Genomic DNA, 27,599 nt, shown 5'->3' with positions numbered 1-27,599 from the left:
TTATAGCAATTAAAAAATACCAAATCGAAGACCTATTGCACCAGAGCGTTCACTGTCAATTGATAAGATTAATAACAAGTTGGAATTGTATAAACCCTATGAAAGGTACAACCAAACAAGACAAGTAATATTGACTTACAAAATTATTTATTTATTTATAAGCTCAGGGGGGGTCATAAAATCTAAGTAATGAGCTCATCTGGATTTTTTCTTTGTTATTGTCTTTTCCCTGGTAGTTGTTTAGAGGAAGGTGACACTAATAATCATACTTATTATTTAAATTAAAAATCGATTTTTTCTGGTGTTCAATTCTCCTGCTCTGGCATTTGTTCTTGTTAGAGCTGTAATCAGTTTTTTTTTTTTAAATTAAATTATATAATTAATAAATAATTTTATTCAAACTTAAGTACTTATAATGGAAGTAAGTTTTAATTATATACATCCGAACGAAAGTTATATTCATAGAAAATTTTGAATGATAAATGAGTAAGATTTCAAATATAAGAATAGATATTTCAAGGAGGTCTGGTCCGCCTGCAGTATGATTTACACTCAATTTTTTTGGTATGGCAAATGAAAAATTATTAAAAAATTAAAAATTAAAAACATTAAAATACTATAATTTAGGAGTCTGGTAGCAAAAATACATGGGCCGCTCTGTTATGCCCCAGGAGAACATGTGTTGTGCCACAAGCCCTTTTTATCTGGTGGGTCAATCGGGCCCATAAGACTTATACTGGGGCAGACATATGCCCAGCACGATCCACCAACATGACAGACCGTGTTACGTTAACTCATTGTCATGTCTATATGAGAGTAAAGATTCAAATTCTCTTTGATAACATTTCAAAATTAAATTGTTCAAATAATGTAAATAGATGGATAAATATTCTATCCATGAGAAATCAACAAGCCAAAAATCAGATATATATTAATATAAACTACAATTTCTTTACAAGTTTTCATGGAGATGAAGGTAGATATATATTAATATAAACTACAATTTCTTTACAAGTTTTCATGGAGATGAAGGTATTTAAGAAGCCTAAATACATCATATTAATTAAAAATGACTATTATTCCACATGTTTGGCAAACCCACTTCAGATAACAAGCTTTCAGGGCTTGGAGATGATCCTCCCATGTTAGGAATAATAATATTGTCTTCATTATTCCTTTCAACTTTGGTAAGCTGGTTCAAAACAGCTTTAATTACCTTGTTGTTGTCACCGGAATAGAAGGATTCTAAACCTGGAAATATTTGGCCAAACTGGGAATCAGAAACGATAATGTTGTTATTGTTTGGTTCCAAATGATGAGAGAAAATGGGGTTGGCAATTTGGTTTGGGGAGAAAATGGAGAAGCAGGACACTTGCTGATCATCAAACTGAGTTAAATTATTTGGTTGAGTTTGATCAAAAGTGATGTAAGAATCCATTAATGGTGGAAGAGATGAAGAGCCTGTGTCATCATAACTGCAACTTGTTCTTGTTCCCATCCTTGGTTGGGCACCAACTTGATCTCTGTTCTTGTAAGACACTCGACACAATACCCAATCTTCCTGTTTGTATAAATTAAGAGAAAAATCACATAATCAGACGTCGTTGTATCAGTTTGTATAATTTATTTGTATATATAATATTATTTTAATAATCGATTTCAGTTAGGTGTAATAGACAAGAAATAAAAACTTCCAACCATACAAGTATTTTAAAAGAATGCAACATGCCTCATGCGTCATTTGAATTAAGAATAAAGTAGTTGAAATTTAATAGTCAAATTCAGTTAGGTTTTATAGATTTAAAAAAGAAACTTTGAACCCATATATTTTTTAAAAAGGCAACATGCCCCATAATTCATGCAAGAACTTACGGAATTCAATATTAACTTTAGGGAGAAAAGATATGTAGACACACTTTTGAGTGCATAATTAGATATATAAATAATATATCATCATGTGATTATGTGATTTTGAATTAAAAGTAAAATAACATTCATTGATATAATGTCATGTTATCTATATATTTGATTATATACTTAAAAATATGTACACGTAATTTTATTATAAGTCTAAAGAAAAAAAAGAGATAAAAAGGGCATATATATGTACCTTGGGAGAAGAAACTTTAGGAGGGCCAGAAGGTCCTTCAATCCTGAACTCATGCATAACCCAGTCAGTTTTTCTTCCTTTAGGAGCTCTCCCTTGGTAGAAAACCAAAGTCTTTCTCATCCCAACAAGGCTGCCTTCACGCATAATCGCTCTATCTTTCCCGGTGGCTTTCCAGTACCCTGATGCAGTAGCTCGATTTGTCCTTAATCCTGTTGCATATTTTCGATCCCGCTGGCTGTAAAAATACCAGTCCCTCCCTCCTACACAGGCAGTTTCTGCAAAATATTTGCACAAAATAAGCAGAATTTTTTGTTCCAATTATCACAACAACTTTTCAAATTTTCGTAAATAGTTAATTACACCTACCCATCATCTAAACTAAGTAATACTACATATACAAACAATTTGTACAAATTTATCTGTATAAACTAAAATAATAATATCTATTCTAATAATTTTAAAATAACATAAAAAAATAATTACATCACCCAATCAAAAACTTTTTAATATATAATATCCCAAGTCAATGACACTTTAGAAATTTGAATTTTTTGTTGAAAACTAGGGTTCATATATAAATATATTCTATGGATAGGTAGAATATCAACCATATAATTGAAAAATGATTAGTTTGAAAACCAAGAAAAAAAACAAAGGGATTTCATCAAACAATTGACTAGGGCAATTGGTTTTGGTGGAAAAGAATTAATAGAATAAAAATAAAAATCCAAATCCTTTTCAACCTTAAAGGAAAAAGATAAACAAGCTTATGCTAGAGAAAATTACAAGAGTAATAATTTTATGACTTCGAATTATGCAATTATTAATAGCCTCTATCGCAGTCACAACTATTGGTTAGGACGGTGCCAAGAGTGTCAATTTCTTATAAATCTAAGAAACAGAAATTTATATTTAATTTAATTATATAAATTAAATATCATATTTTTCGAAAATCTATTTTTTAGATATTCTTGGAGCTTGATTATCCGGTTTAAACACTCCGTAGTTGTTTTTACACGGTCAAAATAAATAAATAATAAGAGTTTTGATGTGTTTAAACTTTCAATATATGCAACTTACGTAATTCATATTAATTACCATGCATGGTTAAATTTTTTTACCCAAAAAAAAAAAGGGCAAAAGGACAGTAATATTTTCATGGTGCGAGAGAAGAATTTGTTGGGTTTTCTCAGTACAACAAATTTAATAAATAGTGAAAAAATTTTCTATCTCAAAAACTCAAAATTTCTCCTTCGAAAGTTAAATATTTTGTTTCATCCCTAAATTGAATATTTATTATAGTGTCTTTATAAAAGTAGCAAAGATGCGAACCAACTTAGCAATATCTTAATTAAACAAAGTCAATTACACACACAAAAACAAAAACAATAAAACTATATAGACTTATTTTGGGTACACTCTTCTATATGTCATCATGTGATTAGATGATTTTAAATCAAAGATAAAACAATACTCAATTATATAATAACACTTATGAGTGTGTATATATTTATATATCCAAAATAAATACTCATAGTATTGATTGAAAAAAAAAAAAAAGAGATGAAATAACTAGAAATTTTTTTTTTTTAACCCAGAAAAATATGTGTACAATTATCAAACTTTGTTGTTTTCTATACCAACAAGCCGTTTTTGGTTTTTTTTTTTTTTGGTTTAAAAAAATGGAGAAATTCAATTTTTAAATAGAAAAAATGACTAGAGCAGAAGGTTGCTAATCAAGAAATAAACATGAAGGTAAAAGTTACTAAATTGAAGTAGAAAATGTCATTTTTTTAATATGCAAACATAAATAATAATTATCGGCTTTTTTTTTTTTTTAATTACTACTGAATCGACAACCCATGAAGAAAGTAATTACTGTTAATCTAAGGATTGGATTAACACTAATTACTAATAAGCTATTAATTTTTGCATGAAATAGAAAATAAAAATAAATATTATAGAACCAATATATCTGTCGTTGGATATGGACAGACACCATTAACTTGTGACTTGTCAATTTGTGGACCTGAGAATTAAATTGACAACCATTTAAGCCAGTGAAAGATCAATCATTCATCTCCATCAATCATCACTGTTAATTAGAGCAAACAAGATAATCTCCACCGTTAATTCGTTACCAGAATCATAAAAATTCTTCAGATTCTTTGCATTTAATAGATTATCCAGGTGCTTGCTTTCACATCACCCTCGGCTAGACAAAATTGAAATGAATATTTCTGAGCTTATATAATTTAATGTCTCATTTTTTATTTTTTAACGTCATTTTTTTAGAAATATTGAGATTTTTATCCCAGTATTCTCCTGGTGAATTTTTGCATGCAGAAAAGAAAGAGAGAAGTCGAGAGAAAATTCATTTAAAAGAAAAGAATAATTATAAAAGAGCCGAAAAGAAAGAATTACCAGGAATATCCCAAGGCTCACACTTGTTGAGGTCAACTTCAATCAAGAGAAGAGTATCACAGTGATTCATCTTCTTCATCAAGTAATCACAGACTAGTTCTTCGTCTCTCGGATGAAACCGAAACCCCGGCGGCAACCTTGCCTCCACTACGCTTATGTTGCTCATGTTGAAGCTGATTAATGAAGAAGAAAAAACAGTTAAATTATTCAACTTTTTTCCTTTTAAAAAACACAGCCAAATAAGAAAATAAGAAGTTGGTGAAGAAGAGAGATCTAAATGAAGAAGGAGGTGGAGCAAGTGGGGGGAGTATAAATAGAGGAAAGTCAACTGGTAAATTCCGTAAAAGGAGGGAAAGTGGGTGGGTTTGAATGTGATTTTTTGTTTTTTTAGTGTGATGATGACGTGGAAACATGATGATATGGATTGGCCAATCACTGCCCATATGCTGACGTGTAACTTTTGGTCATTACTTTTTTCCTCTTCCCCAAAGACTTTTAGATAAAACTAGGTCCACAAAATGCCAAATCATGACATGCTGTGCGCCCCACTCTTCGTCGTTTTGTAGTTGGCTTGTAATCCTTTCGCAGGCCTCCTTTTGTTCCTTTCTCCCTGCGAGTTTGGCACATCAGTATATGCTAAATCACAATTATACCTCAATATTATTTTTAATGTTCCAATTTTTTATTTAATTTTAAAACAATATTATACATATATATTTTTTAAATATAAAACTAGATATAAAAATATTATATCATTATATAACTAAGTATTATTTTATTTTTAATTTAAAATCACATAATTATATTATAATAAATCATTTATATATTTAAAAATATATATAATTTTATAATTAATTCATACAATTAGGTCAAAATTAAAAAAAAAACAATATTGAATTATTAAATTACATAATAAAAAATGAATCAAATAAAATGTAAGAGATAATTTTTATATAGTTAATATAAAATGAAAAAGAGTGTAAGAAGACGATAAAAAAATGATAAAAGGTCTTGAAAGTTTTGAATAAATAAGATTACATCTATTTTTTTAAGTACTTGTACAACTACACTACCAGTCTCAGAAATATGGAAAACGAAGTTGATAAGTTGAAGAATACAAGAGATGAAAGCCAGCGTGTTCTTGAAGAATACAAGAGATAAAGTTAACCTAAAATGAAAAAGAGTAGGAAACACTTTTTTTTTTTTTCGTTTTGCAGAACTCGTGATACAGAGAAGATTAAAAAAAGTCTTTTTTTCCATTAAAGGTAAATAAAAGTAATAAAATATTCTAATAATTTTTTATTACTAATGATGATATGACAGATAATATAATAAACAATCTAATTATCACCTCTATTTTATTATTAAAAAATTAACTATCAAGATAATCTTGATTTTGTTACAATTTTATCTTTACTTATTTTTTAAAACAAAAATATATTATAAAATAATTATATTCAATAATATTTAAATAAAATAATATCTTAATATTTTTTTATTATCAATTTATATTTACCAATTTCATCAAGCATACCCTTAATCTTTTAAATAATTTATCTTTGTGATAATTTTTTATTTTTGGTAATAAAAAATTATCTAAACCAATCACACTTTTAAAGGGAAATTATCATTATTAACCTTTTCAAAAAAGAGTAAATTATTTTTCCCACCCAATGTTTGGCTTAAAAAACATTTTCATCTCTAAATGATATAAATGACACTTTTTTTTTAATCTAAAATTAAATTCCATTAAAAAAAACTAAAAGTATAAGGGTAAAATAATTATTTTATTATCTATTAATTTTTAAAAAATAAAAAAAATATTTTTTTTTTCAAATTATACCAAACATAATAATTTAGTTCTTAAAAATGTTAAAAAACTTAAAAATAAGTTCCTAAACTCTTGTCACACTTGTCACCGCTATCTCACTTCTTCAACACCACCACCAATGTCTCACCGTTGTTAGCCCCCACCACTCTCTTCTATTGTGATATGAGTGGTTGTTAAGGGTGTCAATGGATTGGCCCAAAAGTCTGCACAATTGTGAACTTTTGAGTTATGCCGGTTCAAAAAATACACAAGATCCACAACACAATCTTATATATATAAAGTCAGACCTTTAACAAGATGACCAATTAATTTTAAAAAATATTTTTTTAATATTATAATTATTATTTTCTTTATTTATTTATTTTAATAATATTGTATACTATACCAGGTCGACCCTAAGGGCCTAGCACAACCCGTTATAATAATGGGTCGTGCTTGTCTAAGCCCAACTCATATGACACCTAGCTATTGTCGATAATAATTTCAATCGATTGAGTCATGGATGATGTAATCAAATGAAAGTTGACTACAACTTGAAATAATCAAATTGAGGAAGAAGATGAAGCGGGTGAAGGGAAATGAAATTAGAGGAATAGAGGAAGAAAAGAAAGAAAGTGAAATGGATGATGACTTAAAGTCAGGAAGAGAGGCAGAAGTGGGTGGGAGGGAAAGAAAAGTGAATTCTTATACAAATTAGGTATTTAAACAGTTTATATTTAACTTTTATTAATTTAAAGTCATATAATAATTTTAAAGAACAAAATAATTTAAATTAAATGGTAATTTTACTTCTTTGACAATGTGTAAGTTTTTTTTTTTTTTAATCAACAAAGTTTGATTTTATGCTGAAAAGTGTTATTTATGTCATCTTAAGGTAAAAAAGTGTTCTTAGCTCAAACCTTGGGTTGAAAACGGAATTTACTCAACCAAAGGGAAAACTGCAGTAAACTCAACAGAAGAGTTAAAATACCAACAATTTTGGTGAATAATTTATTTCAAAGAAAATTGGAGGATTTCAGGAAGTAATCCAGTCTAAAATTAAGACAAGACTTATCGACAATTTGGTCAAAGTTTAAGTTGTTTTAACTAGCACACAATAATTAAGATAATGATATAAAATGAAAAAAAAAGCTTGCGAAAATCACCTTTTTAACTTTTCCATGTTCATCTACTGAAATGTGACTGGCTCAATTTTGCAGAGATCAATGGAATCTACATGCAAAATTCAAACTTAACATAAATAAGATGAATAAAATTGATTAGATATTGATGTTTTTGAATGTTCTTATCTCCACTTAGACGAGTTTAAATTATCTCTGCTTTCTGTGAAAGCAATATGCCTGTCTTCATTATCTGAAAATTCCAGTGACTGTCACTGCCTATTAGAAGAAACAAGAACAAAGATGTCTAAAATAACAGAACTGGTTCAACAAACGACACATGTCAAGGGTTCTTAGGTTACCTCGATGATACGGATCTTGCAAAGGCAACCACAAGGTTTCCACACTTCTGACCAGTCCTAAAGGGGTGTTCTGAAAACAAACCAACCACAGAATTATTCAAAGAATCTTTCAAATACAAAACATTAAAAAAATGTAAACTGATTCAAACTGTAAAAATCTTAATCATTCTTCGTTGCAAAATAAATTAGTGTTCTAAAGTTGACAAATCAATAGCTATAAGGGGTGGGCCAAAGATAGGTGAATAACAAAATGGAAGCAAACAAATCTGTCGTTCTCATTCCAGCGTGTGTATAGAGGCTTCTTACAGAGACTGTTTGGTGAGGCACAGAGATTGCAGCGGGACAAACAGTCAAGCAGTCATTCAGAAGCTTTTGGAGCTATCAAATAATTCCTACAACTTTAAATAGCAGATAAAAAATCAAAACTATTGAAATGTTCAGGAATCTAGACTGAAGTCAAGATGTGAAACCACATCAAATAGGAATATTCCTTTGTAGAAACGAAGCCTAGTGGAGATATCTTATCCAGCGTAGAATAGAATAATTCTTATCCAAAAGCATATAAAGTTGAAAGAAAAAGAAGAATAGAATATGAAATACGCCCAAACCATTATACATCTTAAAATCTATTCTTTTCACTTTCCACAGTCAAAAGACTCATCTCAAACTTTACCACCTGAACATACTGTAGCATGACCATGTACACATAAAGTAAGGTCCTAGAATAGTAAGTCCACGAGAACAATCATGGGTAAATAATTTAGTCTGTTAGCTGTAAATAGACAGTATAACAATAAAAACATATCATAGCATGCTTTCTATTATTTACTAGTATTTACTCCATATTTCTCAATAGGTGTTTCAACAAGAAGGTAATATTAGTACCTATTCATGACATCAGAATCCATACAGTACATCTATTATAGGGGATTCATAATCGCTCACCATTGTAAATAGTTGCATTGCTTTTAAGCCATGGTTATCCAGCTCATGCCCAGAAAAAGATAAAGACAATCAGATGAAAGTGAGTAAGTGTTAACCTTCACCCAAGGTCCCCACAGGTAATTTGTAGGTTTTATGAAAATGAAAACCAGGTGAGCTCAAGGAGCAAGCAATATGCAAGATACTAGACTAAAAGAGAACTATAGAGGTTGTTGTGGATAGATAAATTGAAATCATAATGATGGAAGTCAAAGCAATTACAGCAATACTCTAAAAGCCAGAATGAAGCTGTGACAGTCAAATTACATCCCAACAAATAATCTTTAGAGAGCATTATCACAATCACATTAACAATTATAAGATATATAGAATTCAAGAATACATCCATCACAAGAAGTCAAAAAATAAGGTGGTACTACCAGCAAGTTAAGCAAGTCAACATACTCACAGGGGGTATTACCAGCAGGCAGGTTGCCAAATCTCTTTTAAGGGAAAAACTCATTAGATGCAATGTTATATTAAATTTAGGGGCTAAACCATGTATAAAAGATATAGTGGAGAGACTTTGTTCCACTAACTTGTGAATCTTCTGGTGGACTGATGATTGCTTCGTCCTACTATTTGGAATACTTCTTTTTGATAGAGATATAATTACTTTCTTTCCATGGACAAACCATTTATGATCAACCAGGATCAAATACTTATTAAGCATCATCCAGGCAACCTGTCAAAATATTTCCATGAATGATCACAAATGCCATCAAAACTAAATAGATCCATGCTCAAAATGACAAGAAAACTTCTGTCACTTTTTCTTAAAATATGTATGCCAAATAGATAAACTATGTCTAGTGATCATATGAATATAGAACCAACTATACTGATTATCATGGCATAAATTTTTAAATAGGACCTATCAAACAAAACTAAAACTGCACAACGTGAGAAAGGTGTTCAAACATTATGTTAGCAATATCGAGGTATTAAAAGTTTCTTATGTATAAGAAATCAAAGGGGAAAATTTTGAATCCATAAATACCCAAACTTCCGCATCTGAGCTACATAATGCTTTTGATTCGTTTTGCACCTGCATTCGTAACCTTTCCATGATGAGAACAAGCATTTAATGCAACTACAAAATGTTGTAACTGGTAGGATAGAACTTGTGCATGATAACCCTATAAAACCAATTCAATCACAAGTTAAGAATGCAAAAGAAACAACCGAAAAAGATTATCTTGCTCCAAACAAAATTTTTGGAATAAGATATACAGTTTTGAGAAGTGGACATCATTATTTACTTACAGTTTCTAAAACTGAATGAAAAAACTGCTTAATTCGGCAAATAGCATAGATGAAATTGATTTCTTTGGGTATTAAAAAGTTAGATTTGCTGGCTGCACAAATTGTCTAGGAGTTAACCCATATTTCCCCGAGTCTATTAGTGGCGGCAAAATTGCAAGAATCCTAAATTTTACAAATAGAATATGACAAGTGTCCAAGCTCAACCATCTATCACCATTTACTCCTCAAAAGGTGAACTTCAACAAAGATCAGACAACAAAATTTGCAATTAGACCAAGGATTGTCATTGAAAGTATTGTATTTGTCATAGGGTATAACACTCAAAATATAGTGGCAGCTCTTAACACAAAAGAAGAACAACTTAATAATGACTGCCAGAGATATCAATTGTCATTGAAAGAGCACCTAGCAATGCTATTGCTAGGAAAGTGTCAAAGTGACAAGAAAAAAAATGAGCACCCATTATTAAGTCAGTAATAACACTAATTCTTTAGATACTAGATAGGGAACAAACATTAGCCATATGTGTGGTAAGCATCACAATTTGCATCAATATTCAAGTAATTAGCCACCTTCTTCTCTCACCCAAGAGAAACTCAACCTTTTTGTTAGTTCACCAAATTACATCCACACTAACACCCTATATTTTTCTCCAAAATTAACGCTACATTATGAAATAAATAAATATGTAACCCAACAACCAATAGTTGCTACAGCTACATCCAAAATCCATGGGATATTCAGTCAAATAGTCTTAGGTTTCCAATCACTTCCATAGAAATTACAAGAGCACAAAACAAAGAGAGCACACACCTGGCCATCACAAACACCAAGTATAGTATCAGTGCTTAGGGTATTTGACACCAAATTAACAGCATAAAGAGCTTCCACCTAATCACGTCATAAACAAACTACCCTTCAGATATTAAGGAGAGAAAAAACTGAAAACATTCACTCCAAAAAAATATATAAACTCTTATGATAGTGTGCACACACCAACATGAATTAATTACTGTTCACGAGCATAGAAGAATATAGAATATAACTACAGATTACATTCACATGGCGTACTTGATGTTTTTTCTTCAGTTTCATGGCTTGAGCAAGAACACTGCTAAGTGATGTCACTTGCCATCCAGGTAATAACTGCAACAAGCAAAGTTGTTGATATGCTGAGTGGTCAAAAGTGGTCAGACAAGAGGATTAAATTCAACTCCAGCTGGAAAGTGTTAAATTAGAGGATCCTCATTTGTTTCATTTCCCAATAAGCTTTCAATAAAATCAAGAATAACTAAGCAAATCATTAATAAGGCTACTACAATGGTAATGATCCAGTAATGCTACCAAGCTACTTGCCAAAGCAAGAATAACAATATTCACCGACCACACACAGCATGTTACTTAATAATATTGTCCTATAATTCATATTTTCTAACCAACTGATTTTGAGCATTACACATCCCAAACAAAACATATATATTACTAAAAACTATTTTTTCCAGTAATGTTCCCGTGATTTGGATCTTAGTATCATAGTAATCTCCTAACAACAAACAGACAAGTTAAAACTCATACTATACACCAACAGTCATAACCTTACTCTATGAACTGCATCACACTTGTATCATAAAGCTCACACTTTTAACATTGATCATAAAAAAATCACACTTCTTATATTAAGTCACTTGCTGTATAATTAATAAACTCAATATGCTTCTGAACACAATTAATGCAAGAAATTTTAAGAAAAAGTGTATCGTTGAAATGATTGTAAAAGCAGTTATATGCATACAACTCCAAAAACTATTTTAAAATCATTAAAAGAAAAGTTCAATTTCTTCGTTTATCACAGCTTTTCAACTTTGAAAACAGTTTTTAGATATTATATTAAAGACATTCTCGAATAGTTACATTGTCATATAACTCAGATATATTCAAATTTTAACATAATTATACACACACACACACACACACACACACACACACACACGCTTCTTTTGGTATCAATAATCAAACGGAGCCGAAAACTCATACCTTGTGCAATTCCGCTTGCTCTCTAGGGATCACAAGAGACCTTAAAGTGAGAACAAACTCCTCAAGTGAATCAGGCCTGTGGCCCTGTAAATTAAACTAATTAAAGTCGAAACAAAATGCAATTTCCACGCAAGTGGAATTGAGATGGCTAATTGTACAATAAGAGGGCGAACCTGGACGACTCCAGAGGGAATTAGGAGAAAATATCCAATAGGTTCATTACGAAGACTTTCAATCCAGTCGTCATCAATGGCTTACCATAGTTTGTCAGTGAAGAAATTGACAACGTGAGCGATTATTTGATTATTTGGGCAGTGACAGTGACAGTCATGCCTGAGAAACTGCATTGCCCAGCTACGTGCAGAAGCTTCGAAACTCTGTTCGTGATATTTGGATCAATCGGTACTTGTGTTTTCAAATTCACATAGAAACTTGGCAAGGTTATTTGCAACAGGCGAAAATCGTAGCCTCCGCACTTTTAAAAGGCCAATTACTTATTCATCAATTAAATTTTAAATAAATTTGTTAAGTTTTTTATAAAATTATCGAAAAAACAAAAAAAAAAAAGCACTTTATCTCAAACTTTCATTAAATAATTATTTTACCTTGATTTATATAATTTCAATTTAAAATTATAAAAAAGTTTACTAGTTTATATATACGGATGTCAAGGACACACATCACACAATCATATATATTTAGGATAAACTATAATTTTTTAAAATATTAGAGATATTAATAAAAAATTTCAAAGGGTTTTAAAATTTTTTTGAAAAATAGAGGTTTTTGAAAATTTTAAAATGTCTCTTGATAGTTTCAAAAATTATAATCACACCCTTAAAAAACTAAACAAAACACAATAATTTAAAAATGTAAATATTATATCATAAACTATTGAGTTTATAGTATACTTCAAAATATACGAGAATAAATATGATAATTTTCAAAACAAAATAAAAAAATATTTATTTTTTCAAATAAGTTTTTAAAAATATGACATTTGCATACTCATAATTTTGTTCACAGTTCAATCTAACAAAAATAACATAAAATTTTTTAATTATTAAAACTAATAGTTGACTTTAAAAGAAATGTGAGAAATTTGTTTTTTCGAACTTGAAGGATGAGAACCTATCATCTCATCAAACATTGGGTAGGAAATGCATTGCAATCCTCTTCATCCTCTCTTAAAATTTGTTGTACTTAGTTTTCATTTGAAGAAACTTGTTTTTGTAACATTATTAAAACAAACATGTGATTTTGCTTCAAATAAGCTAAAGTTTGAAGTGTCATTAAAAGATTCATATACTTAATTCCACTATTTAGGATTTTGTAAAGTAGTATTTAGTGTTTAAAGTTTTGAATTTTGTAAAGGAAGGAGTACAATCGAGTAATATCCTTTATAAGCGTTAAAATAATAAAACTATGAGTACACAATTTTAGTATATAATTTAGATATACAAATGATGTATTATAATGTAATTGAAATATTTTGAATTAAAGATAAAATAATACTTAATCACATAATGACACATCATTTATATACTAAAATTGTATACATAACATTGTCCTTGTTAAAATGTGTTATTATGCTATGTGGAAACTAAGGCTAAATTTGAACCAAACTTGTTTGAGCTCGAATTCGACTCAAACGAGCTCAAAAACAAGTTAAACTCAAATGAGCTCAAACTCGAGTTTGGGCTTGAAACTTCAACATTTTTGAGTTCGAGCTTTGAAGTGTTTAGCTTGTTAAACATACAAGCTAAAAATTTTGATACAAAACGATGTCGTTTTAATAACGAACTAGTTAAAAGCTCGATTCAAGTCTAAGCTCAAATTGAACTTAAGCTTGACTTTTTTTGAAACGAGCAGAGCTCAAGCTCAATTTCATATAAATTGAGCCAAACTCGAGTTTAGACAAACTCAAATTCTGTTCAATTCGAATCTTACCCTAGTGGAATCTTAGGCTAATATGTGTGATATGCTTATTTAATATCAATAATTCAATATGCAAAGTCACAATATAAATGCATATAAATTGCTTTTTCTACATCATCATTGTGTGTATATAAAAGTATAAATCCTCTTTCCTTTTTTTTTGTTTAGGTCGAAGGACTTATTCCCACTTTAGTTTTTGATGCATTTTCAAAATTTTATCCACAGAGTTTTAAAAACTCAAATACTTATTCATATATTATTAATCTTAATCAAAATCATTTGTTATAAGAGATAAATTCGTTGTTTTATCATTAAACTTTATAATTAATGGTTTTAGTTAAAGTGAACAGTTTATTGGTGAGTATTTAGGTTTTTAAAACCCTGCGGGTGAAATTTTGTGAGTGGATCAAAACTTAGGAGTGGGTTTGGACTGCATCAAAACTTGGGTGGGAATAGTGCTTTGGCCTTTTTTAAACTTTAATGAACAGTCAAGTCAAGGCTCAAGCTAAAGCAAAAAGGATTCCTTCTTCTCAAGAAGAGTCAAAATTGAAGAAATGCGTGTACATTGTTGTACATTTGGGCTCACCACTCACTTCCTTACACTGCTTGCTAACAGTGTTACTTTTGGACTTTTTGATGAGTAAATTTTTTTCATAAAACGTTCACTCATTATTCGAGCAACTTGGCTTTGGCCACGTTGAATATGGCAAAAAGGTATTGAAATAAAAATTTAGTTACAACTCCCCCCTGACGGCTCAGACCTATTTTTGTTAAGCCAGATTCTTCTTTCGGATATTTACATTGGGCCTTAAACGTCCTGTTACTTACTTTACCCCCAGCTATTCTTTTGAAGCCCAGCCCAAATAATATTCTTGAATCAACAACGAATCAAAGCATGAAATGAGGGAGAAGTGCCATTTCAAGTGAGAGATTTTCTTGGTAATCCTGATTTCAACTTTGTAAAATGAGAAGACTCTAGGGGTTAGATTGAGTGGTGAAAGCAAAAGATTTTCTCGTAAAAGAGTAGAATTCGAATAGCATGAGCGAAGGGACAATTTTGTGAAATAAATTTAAATCGATTATAAGTCTGATTACTGTATTTTATAATTTAAATAAGTAATTTGATTGTTTTAACTAAATGATACCTAATAAGTCTATAAAGATAAAATGCTGGTTGAAATTAAGAGTTTAAAGACGTAGAATTGATGGGAACAATGTGTATGTCTTAATTTGTCACTAGCATGACATGATGTTTTATGGACCTACATTTAATTAATTTAGCTTCTCATAAATAACTTTCATGAAAAGGACTTTTTAACTTAGCTGAATATCTCATTTTCCATGTACTTCTATGCACACGAATACTTCTCTATTGGTAAAATGTATAAGGAGAGATCATTAGACTCAAGATTTCGTTTATTTGATAATTATTTTGCTTTTAAATATTTTTATTTTTTTAATCAACTTGATATGTTATATAGTTTCATTGAGTGAAGCAGTTATCAAATAATTGATGTAAATATTTATATCATTTTATACTAACCCTAAAAATAAAAATAAAAATAATAATTAGAATTAGCAGACTTATCTGGCATTAATTAAAAAAATGGGAGCCACGTGGCCCTAAAATGACAATATTTACGGAAAGAGAGAACTTAGTTCAATTCAAGTCCAGTCTGAGTTGAACCAACTTCACTCTTCTGTTCTCGTTTCTTGCAGACCCTAGCTCAATTAACCCTTCTCATTTTTCTACCTAGATCCCCGCCGATCACTTTCCGGCGACGCATATCCAACATTTCTTTACTTCCTTGCATGAACGCCAATGCCAGTTGTCATGGCCTCCGCCTGCGTCAATAATAATATCAGCGTCTCGTCAGAGAGCTTCCCCTCGTACGAATGGCTGAGTCCAGGGCGGAGTTCTAGAACGTCCTTTAGTGGGGAGGAAGAACAGCCGTCGTCTTCTTCGATGAAACCGTCCTCTCTGGTGGAGGAAGGGGAGGATATTCAAGATCCGGTTGATTTCGAGTTCCGTTTAGAGGATCCAGTGATGATGCTCCCCGCCGACGAGCTCTTCTCCGACGGAAAGCTCGTGCCGCTACACCTCTCTACCGTAAAGCCGTCCTCAGCCACCACCAGTTCAACGGAGGAGTCAACGAAGCCGTGCATGGACCCTTACTTGTTCTCACCAAAGGCTCCAAGGTGTTCAAGCCGCTGGAGGGAGTTATTAGGTTTGAAAAAACTGTACCAAAACTCAAAATCTGAAAATCGCTCAAAAACGACGCCGTCTAATCATACTGCAAAATCTTCTATTAAACATTTCCTTCATCGAAACTCCAAATCTTCTTCATCCTCCTCTTCAGGTTCTTCTTCTCTGGAGTCATCTCTTAGTCTTCCTCTACTAAAAGACTTGTCGGATAGCGAGACGATTTCACTATCTTCATCTCGTTTGTCGCTTTCTTCTTCGTCATCGGGTCATGAGCACGAGGATCACCCGAGGCTCTCTCTTGACTCGGATAAAACCGGTTTGAGCCCTAGTCCGAATCCTTTTGCGAATCCTCCAAGAATGAGGATCGTCAAACACAGAGATAATCAGCAACATTGTATAAATTCGACACATGTCTCACGTGCCGGACGGAGTCCAATGCGGAGAGAAACCGCAGCCGCTACTGCCGGTAGGGGAGTCTCCGTCGACAGTCCGAGATTGAATTCTTCCGGTAAAATAGTGTTTCAAAGCTTGGAGAGAAGCTCAAGCAGTCCCAGTAGCTTCAATGGCGGGCCCAGGTTCAAGCACCGAGGCATGGAGAGATCTTACTCGGCCAATGTTAGAATCACTCCGGTCCTTAACGTTCCGATTTGTTCGCTTAGAGGGTCTCCAAAGTCCGGTTCGGTTTTCGGATTCAGTCAGTTGTTTTCTTCGCAGCAGAAGAACGGACACGGAAACGCAGCTCGACAGCAGAATAACAGTAGGAACCGGACTGATCGAACCTGATTGATTCTTTTGAAGAAATGAAGAAGGGTAACAAATTGATTCCGGTTTTTTTTATTTGAATTTTCGGGAAACTCATAATTCTGTCACGTGTTTTCGTTTAATTTCAGAAGCAGACAATAGCACATCAGATTGTTAATGGAGGTTAATTTGCTTTCGTTTTTTGTTTATGTTTTTAACAAAAATTGTAGATGTAAATATAATGATGCTGATCCTTGTTTTCTTCTTGTTCAAATAATCCCTAACTCTGATCAATATTGGAGTAGGCTGCTCGTATGTTTTGTTTTTGTTTTCGTTGTTGCGGGTTTGTTATTTCTGAAAGATTTGGAATCTCTGTTTTTAGCTGTTCTTCTTCACGCGCCTCTGCAAAGATTTTTTTTACCCCCTCTCTCTTTGATGTTGATGGGATAACACGTTGAGCTTATCTTATTTGTCTCTTTCAATGAAGGTATTTTTTACTATTTTATTTCTTTCATGTGTGGTTTACTCTGGAATTTGGGAAAGGATGCCATTTTGTTTAAACATATTCTCAGACCCCGCCAGCTCATTTTTTTTTTTAAATTTCTGAATTTGGGTTAATTTTTTTCTTTTTTATATTTCGAATCATGTAAAATTAAATTTGTATAATTGGGTTGGGTGTCATAGAAATCTTGAAAAGGCATAATATAATGTGGAGGAGAAAGGGTGTCTCCATAGGTGATGGATCTGGAAAATGCGCAAAAAATGGGGTGGTCGGCGGCCCACATGGTCCCCATTGTTTGATCAAATAAAGAATGACTAGTTTAAGAAGTATATGTTATATTTATAATAGAATGGGTTCCGTTTGTCTTGAATTCCTGTTCAACTGCGGTTCCAATTAGAATGGTTCCAGGAATTTTCTGTATCCATTTCATGAACACAACTACAGTTAGCAAAGTAGCATATTTTCTCTAATTGGTGTAAAATTTGTGTTGATTGTGTGTTGGTTGACCTCCAGACCAACTCGTCTTTGTTCAAGAGTTAGGAGAGAACACTAATATAGAAAATTGATTGGAGAATGATTGTTGAAGGAAAAAAAGAAAGGAATGAAATATTAGAAAAAAATATAATTATTGAAATTTTAAATAGAAAAAAATTATGAATTTGAACATAAATTAGTTGAGGGGGTAAGAATTTAAATTTTTAAAATATATCATAAAAGTCTCTGGCCATGAATAAATTTTACCCTAAACCCACCCATTCCCCAAGTAAACTCCCTCGTCCCCGTTCCAACTGAGTCCGGTTTCTCATAATTACTTGTACTTGAAGAGCACTTTTTCATCCCTTTCCCTTTTTATCTTATGAAAATCGCAGAGGTTGAGCCTTAACAATAATTGGGCGAAGTGGGGCTATAGTGGGTAGAATGAGTGTAAAGTAAATAAATAAATCAAAATCAGCATATCCATATTTCGCTATCCCCCTTTATTTAAAAACTGTTTTTCGGAAAACTGGCTGATTTGACGTTTCAATCCAGCGAACTACTGAATCTCTTTTTTCTACTGCTCTCCTCTCCACCTATCTCTGTTTCTTTTCCCGCCGCTCGATTTAACCCCTCCTTTGGCGTTGATGAATCAATGGTCTGATTTGGTGCCTCTTTGACCCGCTTTTTCTCGATAACAACACTTTTCTTTGTCGCATGTGATGCACCAGATTTATTGACAATAATTAAAATTTTTGTACTGTTTTCTCTGCTGTTGCTTTCTTGTTTGTCATCGACTTCATTGCGGATTTTATTCCTACACAGCACACTTTATACCAATAAGGTGGGGTGGGCTCTCAATAATTAGCTTTATTTATTTATTTATTTGTAAATTATTAAAATTTTATATTTATATACTAATAGGCCTTGTGGTTTTATCAGCAACGCCAGATTGGGACATTGCTTCATCAATCTTTAGACATTTGTCTTTACCATCACAAGATATGAAATATGTATTAAAAATAATTAAATATGAAATTAGCAAGAATAATTAACATCACATTATAATATAAAATATCTCCACTTTTAATATTATATTTTTTTTTTTATAATTATAATATTATATTTCACTTTAAGCTAAACTTTTAATATTAAACAATTTTCTAGTAACCATTGGTCCTTAAGGAATCGTACCATAAATTATCCTTTATTTATTTAAGATCATATTAAATTAATCACAAGATTTTGATACTAGTTTATATCACATTATACCATATGGCTATCGATATTTATTGTAAAATAATAAAATTATATATATAATGAATATAATTTTATATATAAATTATAATATATTATTATTTAATTAAATAATTTTAAATTAAAAATAATATAATATTGAATCATATATTGATTTGTCATTATTTACCTATAAAATTATGTTTATTATTTGTGTATATTTATTGTCAAAACAACAACGGCAAAATTATAAAATAAAATTAATTACCTTTTCAAAATTTAATATATATTAGATAATTAAAATTCATTATATATTTATTAATACATTTTATAGATGCGATAAAATGAATCATGATAGTCACAAAATGGCTGATGAAATATAAAAAAAACTTCTAAAAAATAGTTTGATGAGTAAAAGAGGAGGTTTTATATATAAAAGAGTATAGGTTAAAATCTTATCTAACGACATATCAAAATCGAACTTTTAACTTACCTGATTCAATGATTATGGTGTCAATAACTAAATTCAAAATTTGTTTCATTCAATATAATTGATTTAATCTTAAAAGAAAAGTAATGATATAATTTGAATATCATCTTTCGTTATATGTATATAAGAAAAAAAAAAAAAAACCAATCCCGGCAATCTATCTATGTTCCACCTTTGAAAAACATTGTTAGATGGTACTAAAATGGGATATCGTATGTGATAAAATAATTGTACCGCAAAATAAGATTCGCATATGGTATGATATTAATAATAATGAAAGGTATTTAGAGGGAAACTGTACCACCATAACAAAACAAAATTGTGAATCTTTTTGTTATGCCCATCAGTTTATAATTTTAGACATATATATATATTTAAAAAAATTATGAACAAAAAGTTTCATAATATTAAAAATGATATAATACCAAGTCCCAACGGAAGCAAACATAAAGATGAAGAAAATAACTCAGGTAATATAAAATATTAATATTAATAGATTGTAGATTATTAATAATATAAAACTCAAAACTTATAAATAAAATTATATATATTTAATTTTTTAATATTTAATTTAATATTTAAATAATATATTATTATATAATTAGATATTTTAAATTAAAAATATAATAATATTTAATTAAATACTGATATATTTTTTGAATTTCTAATTATCTATTAAAAATTTAATACATATAATATTACCCAAACTTATATTATAATTTGAAAGTATTGGAACAGAACTTGGGAAGCTATTGGTATAATTAAAGAAATTATTAAGAAGATGAAAATAAAATAAATAAATATTGAGACTTAACCTAAACAATGACTACCCTAAACTAAATTATAAGAACCAAAAATGATTTTAATGACTCATCATAAAACTGTGGGATACGTCTAAGGGGTTTAACAAGTGGCTGGGCTCAATTTTCTCGAAAAAAGCATAATTTATAGGGGTATAATTTAATTTTATGAGATCATGTCAAAACCATAGAGTTTGACTCAACATAATTTATAAAAAAATATAAAAAATAAAATTATATAAAATATTATGGGTTAATCTTAAATAATACGAGTTAATCCACTAAGACTTATAGAGATATAACTTAAAAATTTTAAACAATATCTTAAGTCTTGTCAATTTAACCCATAAAATCTCATATTTTAACAGGTTATAACATGTTACGATTGTGAAAATGATAGACCACAATGGATGTAGCACGAGAGGATCGACTTTCTTATCTAAGAATATAAGGCATTTCAAATTAACAAAATAATAAATTAATTTCTTTTTTTTTTTGGGTAAATAATTATCTTATGAACAAAACAAACCGAAACCTGCGAGGAAACGAGGGACAACCCAAACATTAATTTATTGTTTCACTTTGAAATTAATTTATTTCACTTTCAAAAGCTGAAAACAAAGCATTAATTTGGAGACTGTGGAGTATAAAAAAAATTAAATAAAAGATGGGCATTTAGTTCTGGGAAAGTGGGCTGGCAGGGTAAATATTACTGTTGCAGGGCAGGCTCAGCCCAGCTGGGAGTGCTCAGGGCTCAGTTCTGAGACCTTTTGGCCTTTAGCTAATAATGGGAGGATTGGTTAACAGAATTATTTTTAGGCCAAATAATCTTTGAGATTCCAATATTACCCTCAAAGTTAGTTTCCGTTCGTTCATCGCTTTCTCTATTTGACCAGCTTTAGCCACAAAATTCCGATTACCCTCGTTTTCATTATTAGAAAATAAATATAAATTAAATCATCAAATATTAAAAGTTAATTCTAAAATTTCATCAAAAACCATAAATTTATGAGGAAGTAGTAATATTTATTGATAATGGAAACAAGGGTGTGCCTGCTGGAGTTGTCATGATCAAGGTGGTAAAGATGAAACATAGGGTGATTTCCAAAAAAATTGGGGGTGAAATTGTCTTTTTATGATAGATTAGGGTGAGAATTCATTCAACCTATTATTTGATATGATTTATTTGTTTGTTCTTGAAGAGGGCAAAAAAAAAAGAAAAAGTTGTACGTTTTGATCATGTTTATCTGATTGTTCATGTGATAATTATTTTGTCAAATACGGAATCTCATCTCTCCTCCTCCTCCTTCTTCTGCTCTGTTTTTAAATTCTTCCCCTTTTTCATTTTTTCCAATAATTAAATCACAAAATATATAAAATTATTTAGTTATTTTGTAAAGAAAGTAGGAAAATATATATAATATAATAAATTTTATAACTGGGTTTAAAATTCTACAATAATTGGACGATGCTTGGGCCAAGATTAATGAAACCCAAATGCTAAAACTCATATAAGCCTACCCATAAAAGTGAAAGGCCAGCCCTCTAAAATTTAGAATTGCCTTTTAAATCACATTTTCAATTAAAATCTAATTTATAATAGTTGAATCATGTATTAAAAATATAATTTTTTATATTATATATCATATTATATGATATTTTAAAAAAAGTGTATTGATTCATATTGATAATATGTAACATATCATATGATACGTATCATTTTTTATATATATCGTATGATATTATAAGATACTGATAACAATATAAAATTCATGAACAAATAATGTTGAAAGTTTTCATATATAAACAAGTATGAAGAGTAAAAAACAGAAAAGTGCAAAATTTATCCTTGTTTTAATGCATAATTAAAAATTAATAGTTTCTTTTTTGTTGTATATGAATTTTTAAGTTTCTTGCTTTATTATTTTCTTTTTGATAATTGATTTTAGATGTTAAATATTTGACCGAAGGGAGAGAAAAATAAAGAGTAAGAAAATATGATAATTTTGGAATATATAACATATTTCAAGATGAAATTTTTATAATGAATTTATTTTAATAATTGAAATGGCTCTAGATAATATTGTGTTATATCAAGTTGTGTTAAATAATATTTTAAAGTAGTGGCATCTAAATAATATTTTAAAAAATGCCCCCATAATATCTTTTAATTACAAGTGAAGAAAAATGACCATTCTGGTATTGTTGTGAAGTTCGGTATGAAATTTTAGAGAAACATTACCTTCTAAAAATAATGTTACATTGCATACGAACATGAGAAACAACATCAAACACCAAAACCAAATTTCATATTGTATCAATTGAGGGTTCAAAAAAAATGCTAACAAATGGTATTGAAAATGTTAGTGAAAAATCATATATAAGTATCAATGAAGGTTTGATTGTAGAATTTATAGTAGAGATATGACGATAGTGTTGTATGGGTATAAGAGGATTAGGGAAAGATACTAACATAAATTATAGTTGAAATTATGGTTGAAATAACATCAATTTCAATGCAATTCTAACTAAATTTCGTAGGACACCAACTAAATTACACTATGTTGTATGATTTAATTGGAATTGCATTGAAATGACGACAGTTAGAATAGGTTTTCGGACCTAAGTTAAAGTTGAGATAAACAAAGGAAAAACATTAACAACCAATATGCAATGAGAAGACGATCGTCATTGAGATAAAAAGTGGGTGGGATATACTTGTTCTGCCTGCTAACAAAAGGGATAAATGTATTTAGGGCAAATGGAAAAAATTCTTGAAAATATTTCAATGTCCGCCGGTAGTTCCAAGTTGGACGGCGCTAGGGTCTTGGGAGGTGTTTAAAGGTTTTTGGAAAGCTTGTGAGGTAAAGAATATGATTCCCAATTGCAGGGACTTTGCCGAACTAGGGGGTGTAATTGAGTTTCCCTTTTTTCTTTGCTACTGAAATAAGTTCACGCACGAATCACGTGAGAGCCTTAGACGATTACCACGTCTCTGGTTTCTACTCGCTAAGCCCTTCTGGCGAGGACCACTGATTTATCGCCGTGGTTTTTCATTTCCTCGTTTCCTTTGAATCACTCTAAATCGCCGATCCCAAACTTTCCGGATTCCGACCACTCCGATTTTTTCCGTTCTAAGTTACAAGTAGCAAGCTTCTTCTTCCGCAGGCGAGTCACAGGTATGCATTTTGCTGCCTTTTCACCTATCTTTTCTTTTATCAGCTAAGTGATATGTGAAGTTTTGTTACCGCTGTTTATATAAAGGGTGACTTGATAGGTAGCAAAAAATTAGCGATAATTATCTGCTACTGTTATCTTCAACTTACTATAAACCCTAAAAAATAATTATAAAATTCAAAATTTGTTGTTGAAAGAGCAAAGAGTCGTTACCAGTCATTTTCCTGTTAAATGGTTTAGATAAAGTAGCAAATGCTGCTGCTGTTAGATCAAAATTCCATTTCATTTGTGCTTTTTATATTGGATTTGAATTCTGACTTTGTATTTCATTTCTATATGCTGTGTTCTACCTCATTAATATGGATGTTAGATTTCTAGTGTTGTATACTGAATGGATTTTGTGTGTGTGTGTGTGTGTGAACTAGGTTTTCATTTTCGGACCATGGTTCGTGGAAGAGATGCCTGTTGGGAACATTGTGTGCTTGTGGATGCGACACGACAGAAGGTGAGGTGCAATTATTGTCGTCGAGAGTTCAGTGGAGGGGTTTACAGGATGAAGTTTCATTTAGCTCAAATCAAGAACAAAGATATAGTCCCTTGTGCAGAAGTCCCTGATGATGTACGAGACCATATTCAAAGTATATTAAGCACTCCCAAGAAGCAGAAAAATCCTAAAAAACCAAAGACTGATCGGGCAGCCAATGGTCAGCAAAACAGTTCTTCAGCTAGTGGTGGTAACCATCCAAACCATGGCTCTAGTGAGCGGCGTGGTAGCACCTGCCCGTCTTTGTTATTTCCACAGCCATTGCCGAGTTTACAGCCAGCGGAAGATGATGCTCAAAAGCAAAAACAGGATGATGCTGATAGAAAGATTGCTGCATTTTTCTTCCATAATTCTATACCCTTTAGTGCTGCTAAATCAGTGTATTATCAGGAAATGGTGAAAGCTGTAGCAGAGTGTGGAATAGATTACAAAGCTCCAAGTTATGAAAATTTGAGATCTACCCTATTGGAAAAGGTGAAAAATGACATCCATGATTATCACAAGAAATGTCGAGATGAGTGGAAAGGAACAGGTTGCACGATCTTGTGTGATAGTTGGACTGATGGCAAAGCCAAATCACTTGTTGTTTTTTCAGTTTCATGCCCAAAAGGGGCGTTATTTTTGAAGTCAGTTGATGTGTCAGGTAATGAAGAGAATGCTACTTACTTGTTTGAGTTGCTTGAGTCTGTTGTCTTGGAGGTTGGTGTGGAAAATGTTATTCAAGTAATAACAGATAGCACAGCCTGTTATATTTATGCTGGAAGACTTCTAATGAACAAGTACAGTTCATTGTTTTGGTCTCCCTGTGCTGCTTATTGTATAGATAAGATGTTGGAGGATATCGGTAAACAAGAGTGGGTGGCAATGATCTTGGAGGAAGCAAAGACTGTCACAAGGTATATTTATAGTCATGCATGGACATTAAACATGATGAGCAAGTTTACAAGCGGAAAAGAGTTGATCAGACCAAGAATGAATAGATTTGTTTCTAATTATCTCTCCTTGAGGTCCATTGTGATCCATGAAGAAAATTTAAAGCAAATGTTTTCTCACTCAGAGTGGTTATCCTCCATGTATAGTAGGCGTCCTGATGCTCAAGCTGTAAAGTCCTTGTTGTATTTGGACAGATTTTGGAAGTCTGCTCATGAAGCCGTAAGTGTTTCTGAACCACTAGTTAAAATGTTGAGGATTGTTGATGGAGACATGCCAGCTATGGGCTATATATACGAGGGAATAGATAAAGCAAAATTTGCAATCCAGGCATATTATAAGGGTGTTGAAGAGAAATATATTCCCATTTGGGATATAATTGATCGCAGATGGAATGTACAACTTATCTCACCTTTACATGCAGCAGCAGCATTTCTCAACCCTTCAATTTTCTACAACCCAAATTTTAAGATGGACTTAAGGATGAGAAATGGATTTCAAGAAGCCATGATAAAGTTGGCTACAACAGATAGAGAGAAAAGAGAAATCACCAAGGAGCATCCGCTGTACATAAATGCTCAAGGCGCTCTTGGCACTGATTTTGCAATCATGGGAAGGACCCTGAATGCCCCAGGTATATGTAAGTTGTTGTTATTTATAACAGTTCATGATATTGTGTGGAAATGGGGAATATTTTCTTCCTAGTTATAGGCTAGATATTAAATGTGGAAATGAATATTTATGACTCGGCATGATAATAATTTTTCTTAATGGTCAGGAAAGTTGCTCTTGAAATTTTGAACAGTTGAGTTGGGTAGATCTTTGGGCGTGCCTTCAGATGCCCCTTGTCGGTGGCTCCGGATTTACCATGTATTATGCTTTGTTCCGCTGATAGGCTATTTGATTATTGTTGTTTACTTTCATCCTGTCTTGAAAGAATATGTCTTTTTTAAGATTATTATCTAATTGGATATGATGCCTCTCTAGGTGATTGGTGGGCGAGCTATGGTTATGAAATCCCGACCCTGCAAAGAGCTGCGATACGGATACTGGGCCAACCGTGCAGTTCACATTGGTGCAGATGGAATTGGAGAACCTTTGAGATGATACATGGCAAGAAACGAAACAAAGCAGAACTGGAAAAATTCAATGATTTAGTGTTTGTGCACTGCAGTCTTTGGTTACAGGGTATATGTCAAAGTAGGGATGGAAAAAGTAAACCTATAATCTATGATGAAATAGATGTTAGTTTAGAATGGCCAACTGAATCAGAATCTCCAGCCCCTCTGTTGGATGATTCTTGGTTGGATAATTTACCCCTTGAATGCAGAAATAGTCCTTGAATTGTACAGGAGGATAGAATGGAAATGATATAGTATGGCAAAGTATCTCATTATGTGAGATAATGTAGTTCGAAAAGTGACTTGATTTGGATTCAGCCCTTCGTTTTGTGCAGAGTCAGAAACAACACTTGGTGCCTTAATATAGTTTATATTCCATACGCATCAGCCAGATTACTACCACTTTTGATGAAACAATTGGATATTCAGATGATATCTTATCATATAATTAGATGAAGTAATATTTAATTATATAATGATACATTATTTGAATATCCAATTAAGTATTTAAAACAAGATATATAGATGATACATTATTGTGTGTACATATTTTTTGAGTACATAGATGATATATTGTTATGTGACTAGATATTATTAAAAATTATTCAATCATTTGATGACATATTATTTTTTACTTGCACTTAAAAAGTATATATATATAAAAAGCAATGCTATGTGTACTTATTTTTTATACACAATTCATATACACAGTGATGTGTCATCATATAATTAGATGATTTTAAAATATGTGTCATCATATAATAAAAAAACATCCATTCATATGATAACATGTCATCTATGTATATAAATTGTATATAAAAAATAAGTACATATAGTTTTATTGATATATAAATTTAGGCTAAATGACTATTTCGCACCTTAGGTTTAATGCAAAACCAACTTCTCATCTACTAGCTATTGAAAATTCAAACTTTCACCTATGAGCTATTAAAATTAACATAAATAGTTAATTAACTCAAGGATAAATTAGTTATATAATTAGTAATATATTAAAAATAATAAAATATTATTTATTTCTCATTAGATTTCAAAAATTAATTTTTTTTTTCATATTAAACTCTAAAATCCTACGTTTTCCTTCCTACGGTTTTTCCTTTTCTACATCTCTCAAGCGTCTTTCTCTCATTGTAAATCGCTATAGTCATTGGATAATGATAAATTATCTTTATTTACTAATTATTGTGATATACAATGGAGGAAGACATTGGAGAGGCGTTAGGAAAAGGAAGAAAGAAAAACTTTAAAAAAAAAATTTTAAAGTTTAATCGTTGAAAAATTATTATTTTTTTAATTTAATAAAAAATATTTTAT

General features: G+C 31.0%; 3 protein-coding genes across 14 annotated transcripts; 2 read left to right on the top strand and 1 right to left on the bottom strand.

The window, feature by feature from the left end:
- Positions 1–975: 975 nt before the first annotated feature.
- Positions 976–12,569, bottom strand: LOC123195440 (NAC domain-containing protein 21/22). 9 transcript variants are annotated; one of them, XM_044609161.1, is made up of 11 exons: positions 12,282–12,569; positions 12,109–12,192; positions 11,146–11,220; positions 10,888–10,965; positions 8,134–9,856; positions 7,828–7,897; positions 7,511–7,718; positions 5,006–5,144; positions 4,535–4,707; positions 2,111–2,385; positions 976–1,561 (listed from the first exon to the last, which is right to left on the bottom strand). In XM_044609161.1, exons 8-11 carry the CDS (start codon positions 5,062–5,064, stop codon positions 1,064–1,066), a joined length of 1,005 nt encoding a protein of 334 aa, XP_044465096.1. In that variant the 5' UTR covers positions 5,065–5,144; positions 7,511–7,718; positions 7,828–7,897; positions 8,134–9,856; positions 10,888–10,965; positions 11,146–11,220; positions 12,109–12,192; positions 12,282–12,569; the 3' UTR covers positions 976–1,063. The 9 variants fall into 9 exon arrangements, with proteins under 9 accessions (XP_044465096.1, XP_044465078.1, XP_044465062.1 ...); XM_044609143.1 differs by having other exon boundaries at positions 7,511–7,577; XM_044609127.1 differs by having other exon boundaries at positions 7,511–7,897; positions 8,134–8,219; positions 8,773–9,856.
- Positions 12,570–15,702: 3,133 nt separating this feature from the next.
- On the top strand, positions 15,703–17,374 carry LOC123212111 (putative protein TPRXL). The gene has a single exon (XM_044631162.1). The coding sequence runs from the start codon at positions 15,869–15,871 to the stop codon at positions 17,033–17,035; it is 1,167 nt and encodes a 388-aa protein (XP_044487097.1). The 5' UTR covers positions 15,703–15,868; the 3' UTR covers positions 17,036–17,374.
- A 6,048-nt stretch (positions 17,375–23,422) lies between these two features.
- LOC123209341 lies at positions 23,423–26,647 on the top strand. 4 transcript variants are annotated; one of them, XR_006501051.1, is made up of 4 exons: positions 23,423–23,674; positions 24,098–25,786; positions 25,925–26,016; positions 26,134–26,149. XR_006501051.1 is itself a non-coding variant. In XM_044627336.1 (3 exons), exons 2-3 carry the CDS (start codon positions 24,115–24,117, stop codon positions 26,487–26,489), a joined length of 2,028 nt encoding a protein of 675 aa, XP_044483271.1. In that variant the 5' UTR covers positions 23,428–23,674; positions 24,098–24,114; the 3' UTR covers positions 26,490–26,647. The 4 variants fall into 4 exon arrangements, 2 of the variants coding, with proteins under 2 accessions (XP_044483271.1, XP_044483281.1); XR_006501050.1 differs by having other exon boundaries at positions 23,424–23,674; positions 24,098–25,780; positions 26,134–26,275; XM_044627336.1 differs by lacking the exon at positions 25,925–26,016 and having other exon boundaries at positions 23,428–23,674; positions 26,134–26,647.
- Positions 26,648–27,599: the final 952 nt, after the last annotated feature.

This window comes from Mangifera indica, chromosome 1 (assembly GCF_011075055.1).
Source record: "Mangifera indica cultivar Alphonso chromosome 1, CATAS_Mindica_2.1, whole genome shotgun sequence".
In the NCBI taxonomy this organism is placed as follows: domain Eukaryota; kingdom Viridiplantae; phylum Streptophyta; class Magnoliopsida; order Sapindales; family Anacardiaceae; genus Mangifera; species Mangifera indica.
The sequence above is the reverse complement of the archived record's forward strand: the minus strand, read 5'-3'. Positions and strand labels throughout refer to the sequence as shown.

Coding starts and splice junctions, on each gene's coding strand:
- LOC123195440 (XM_044609152.1), bottom strand. CDS start 5,064: ATGATTTGGCATTTTGTGGACCTAGTTTTATCTAAAAGTCTTTGGGGA. Junction 4,708..5,005: donor CTTTGGGGAAGAGGAAAAAA/GTAATGACCAAA, acceptor TTCATTAATCAG/CTTCAACATGAGCAACATAA. Junction 1,562..2,110: donor CTAAAGTTTCTTCTCCCAAG/GTACATATATAT, acceptor TTATACAAACAG/GAAGATTGGGTATTGTGTCG.
- LOC123212111 (XM_044631162.1), top strand. CDS start 15,869: ATGCCAGTTGTCATGGCCTCCGCCTGCGTCAATAATAATATCAGCGTC.
- LOC123209341 (XM_044627336.1), top strand. CDS start 24,115: ATGGTTCGTGGAAGAGATGCCTGTTGGGAACATTGTGTGCTTGTGGAT. Junction 25,787..26,133: donor CCTGAATGCCCCAGGTATAT/GTAAGTTGTTGT, acceptor ATGCCTCTCTAG/GTGATTGGTGGGCGAGCTAT.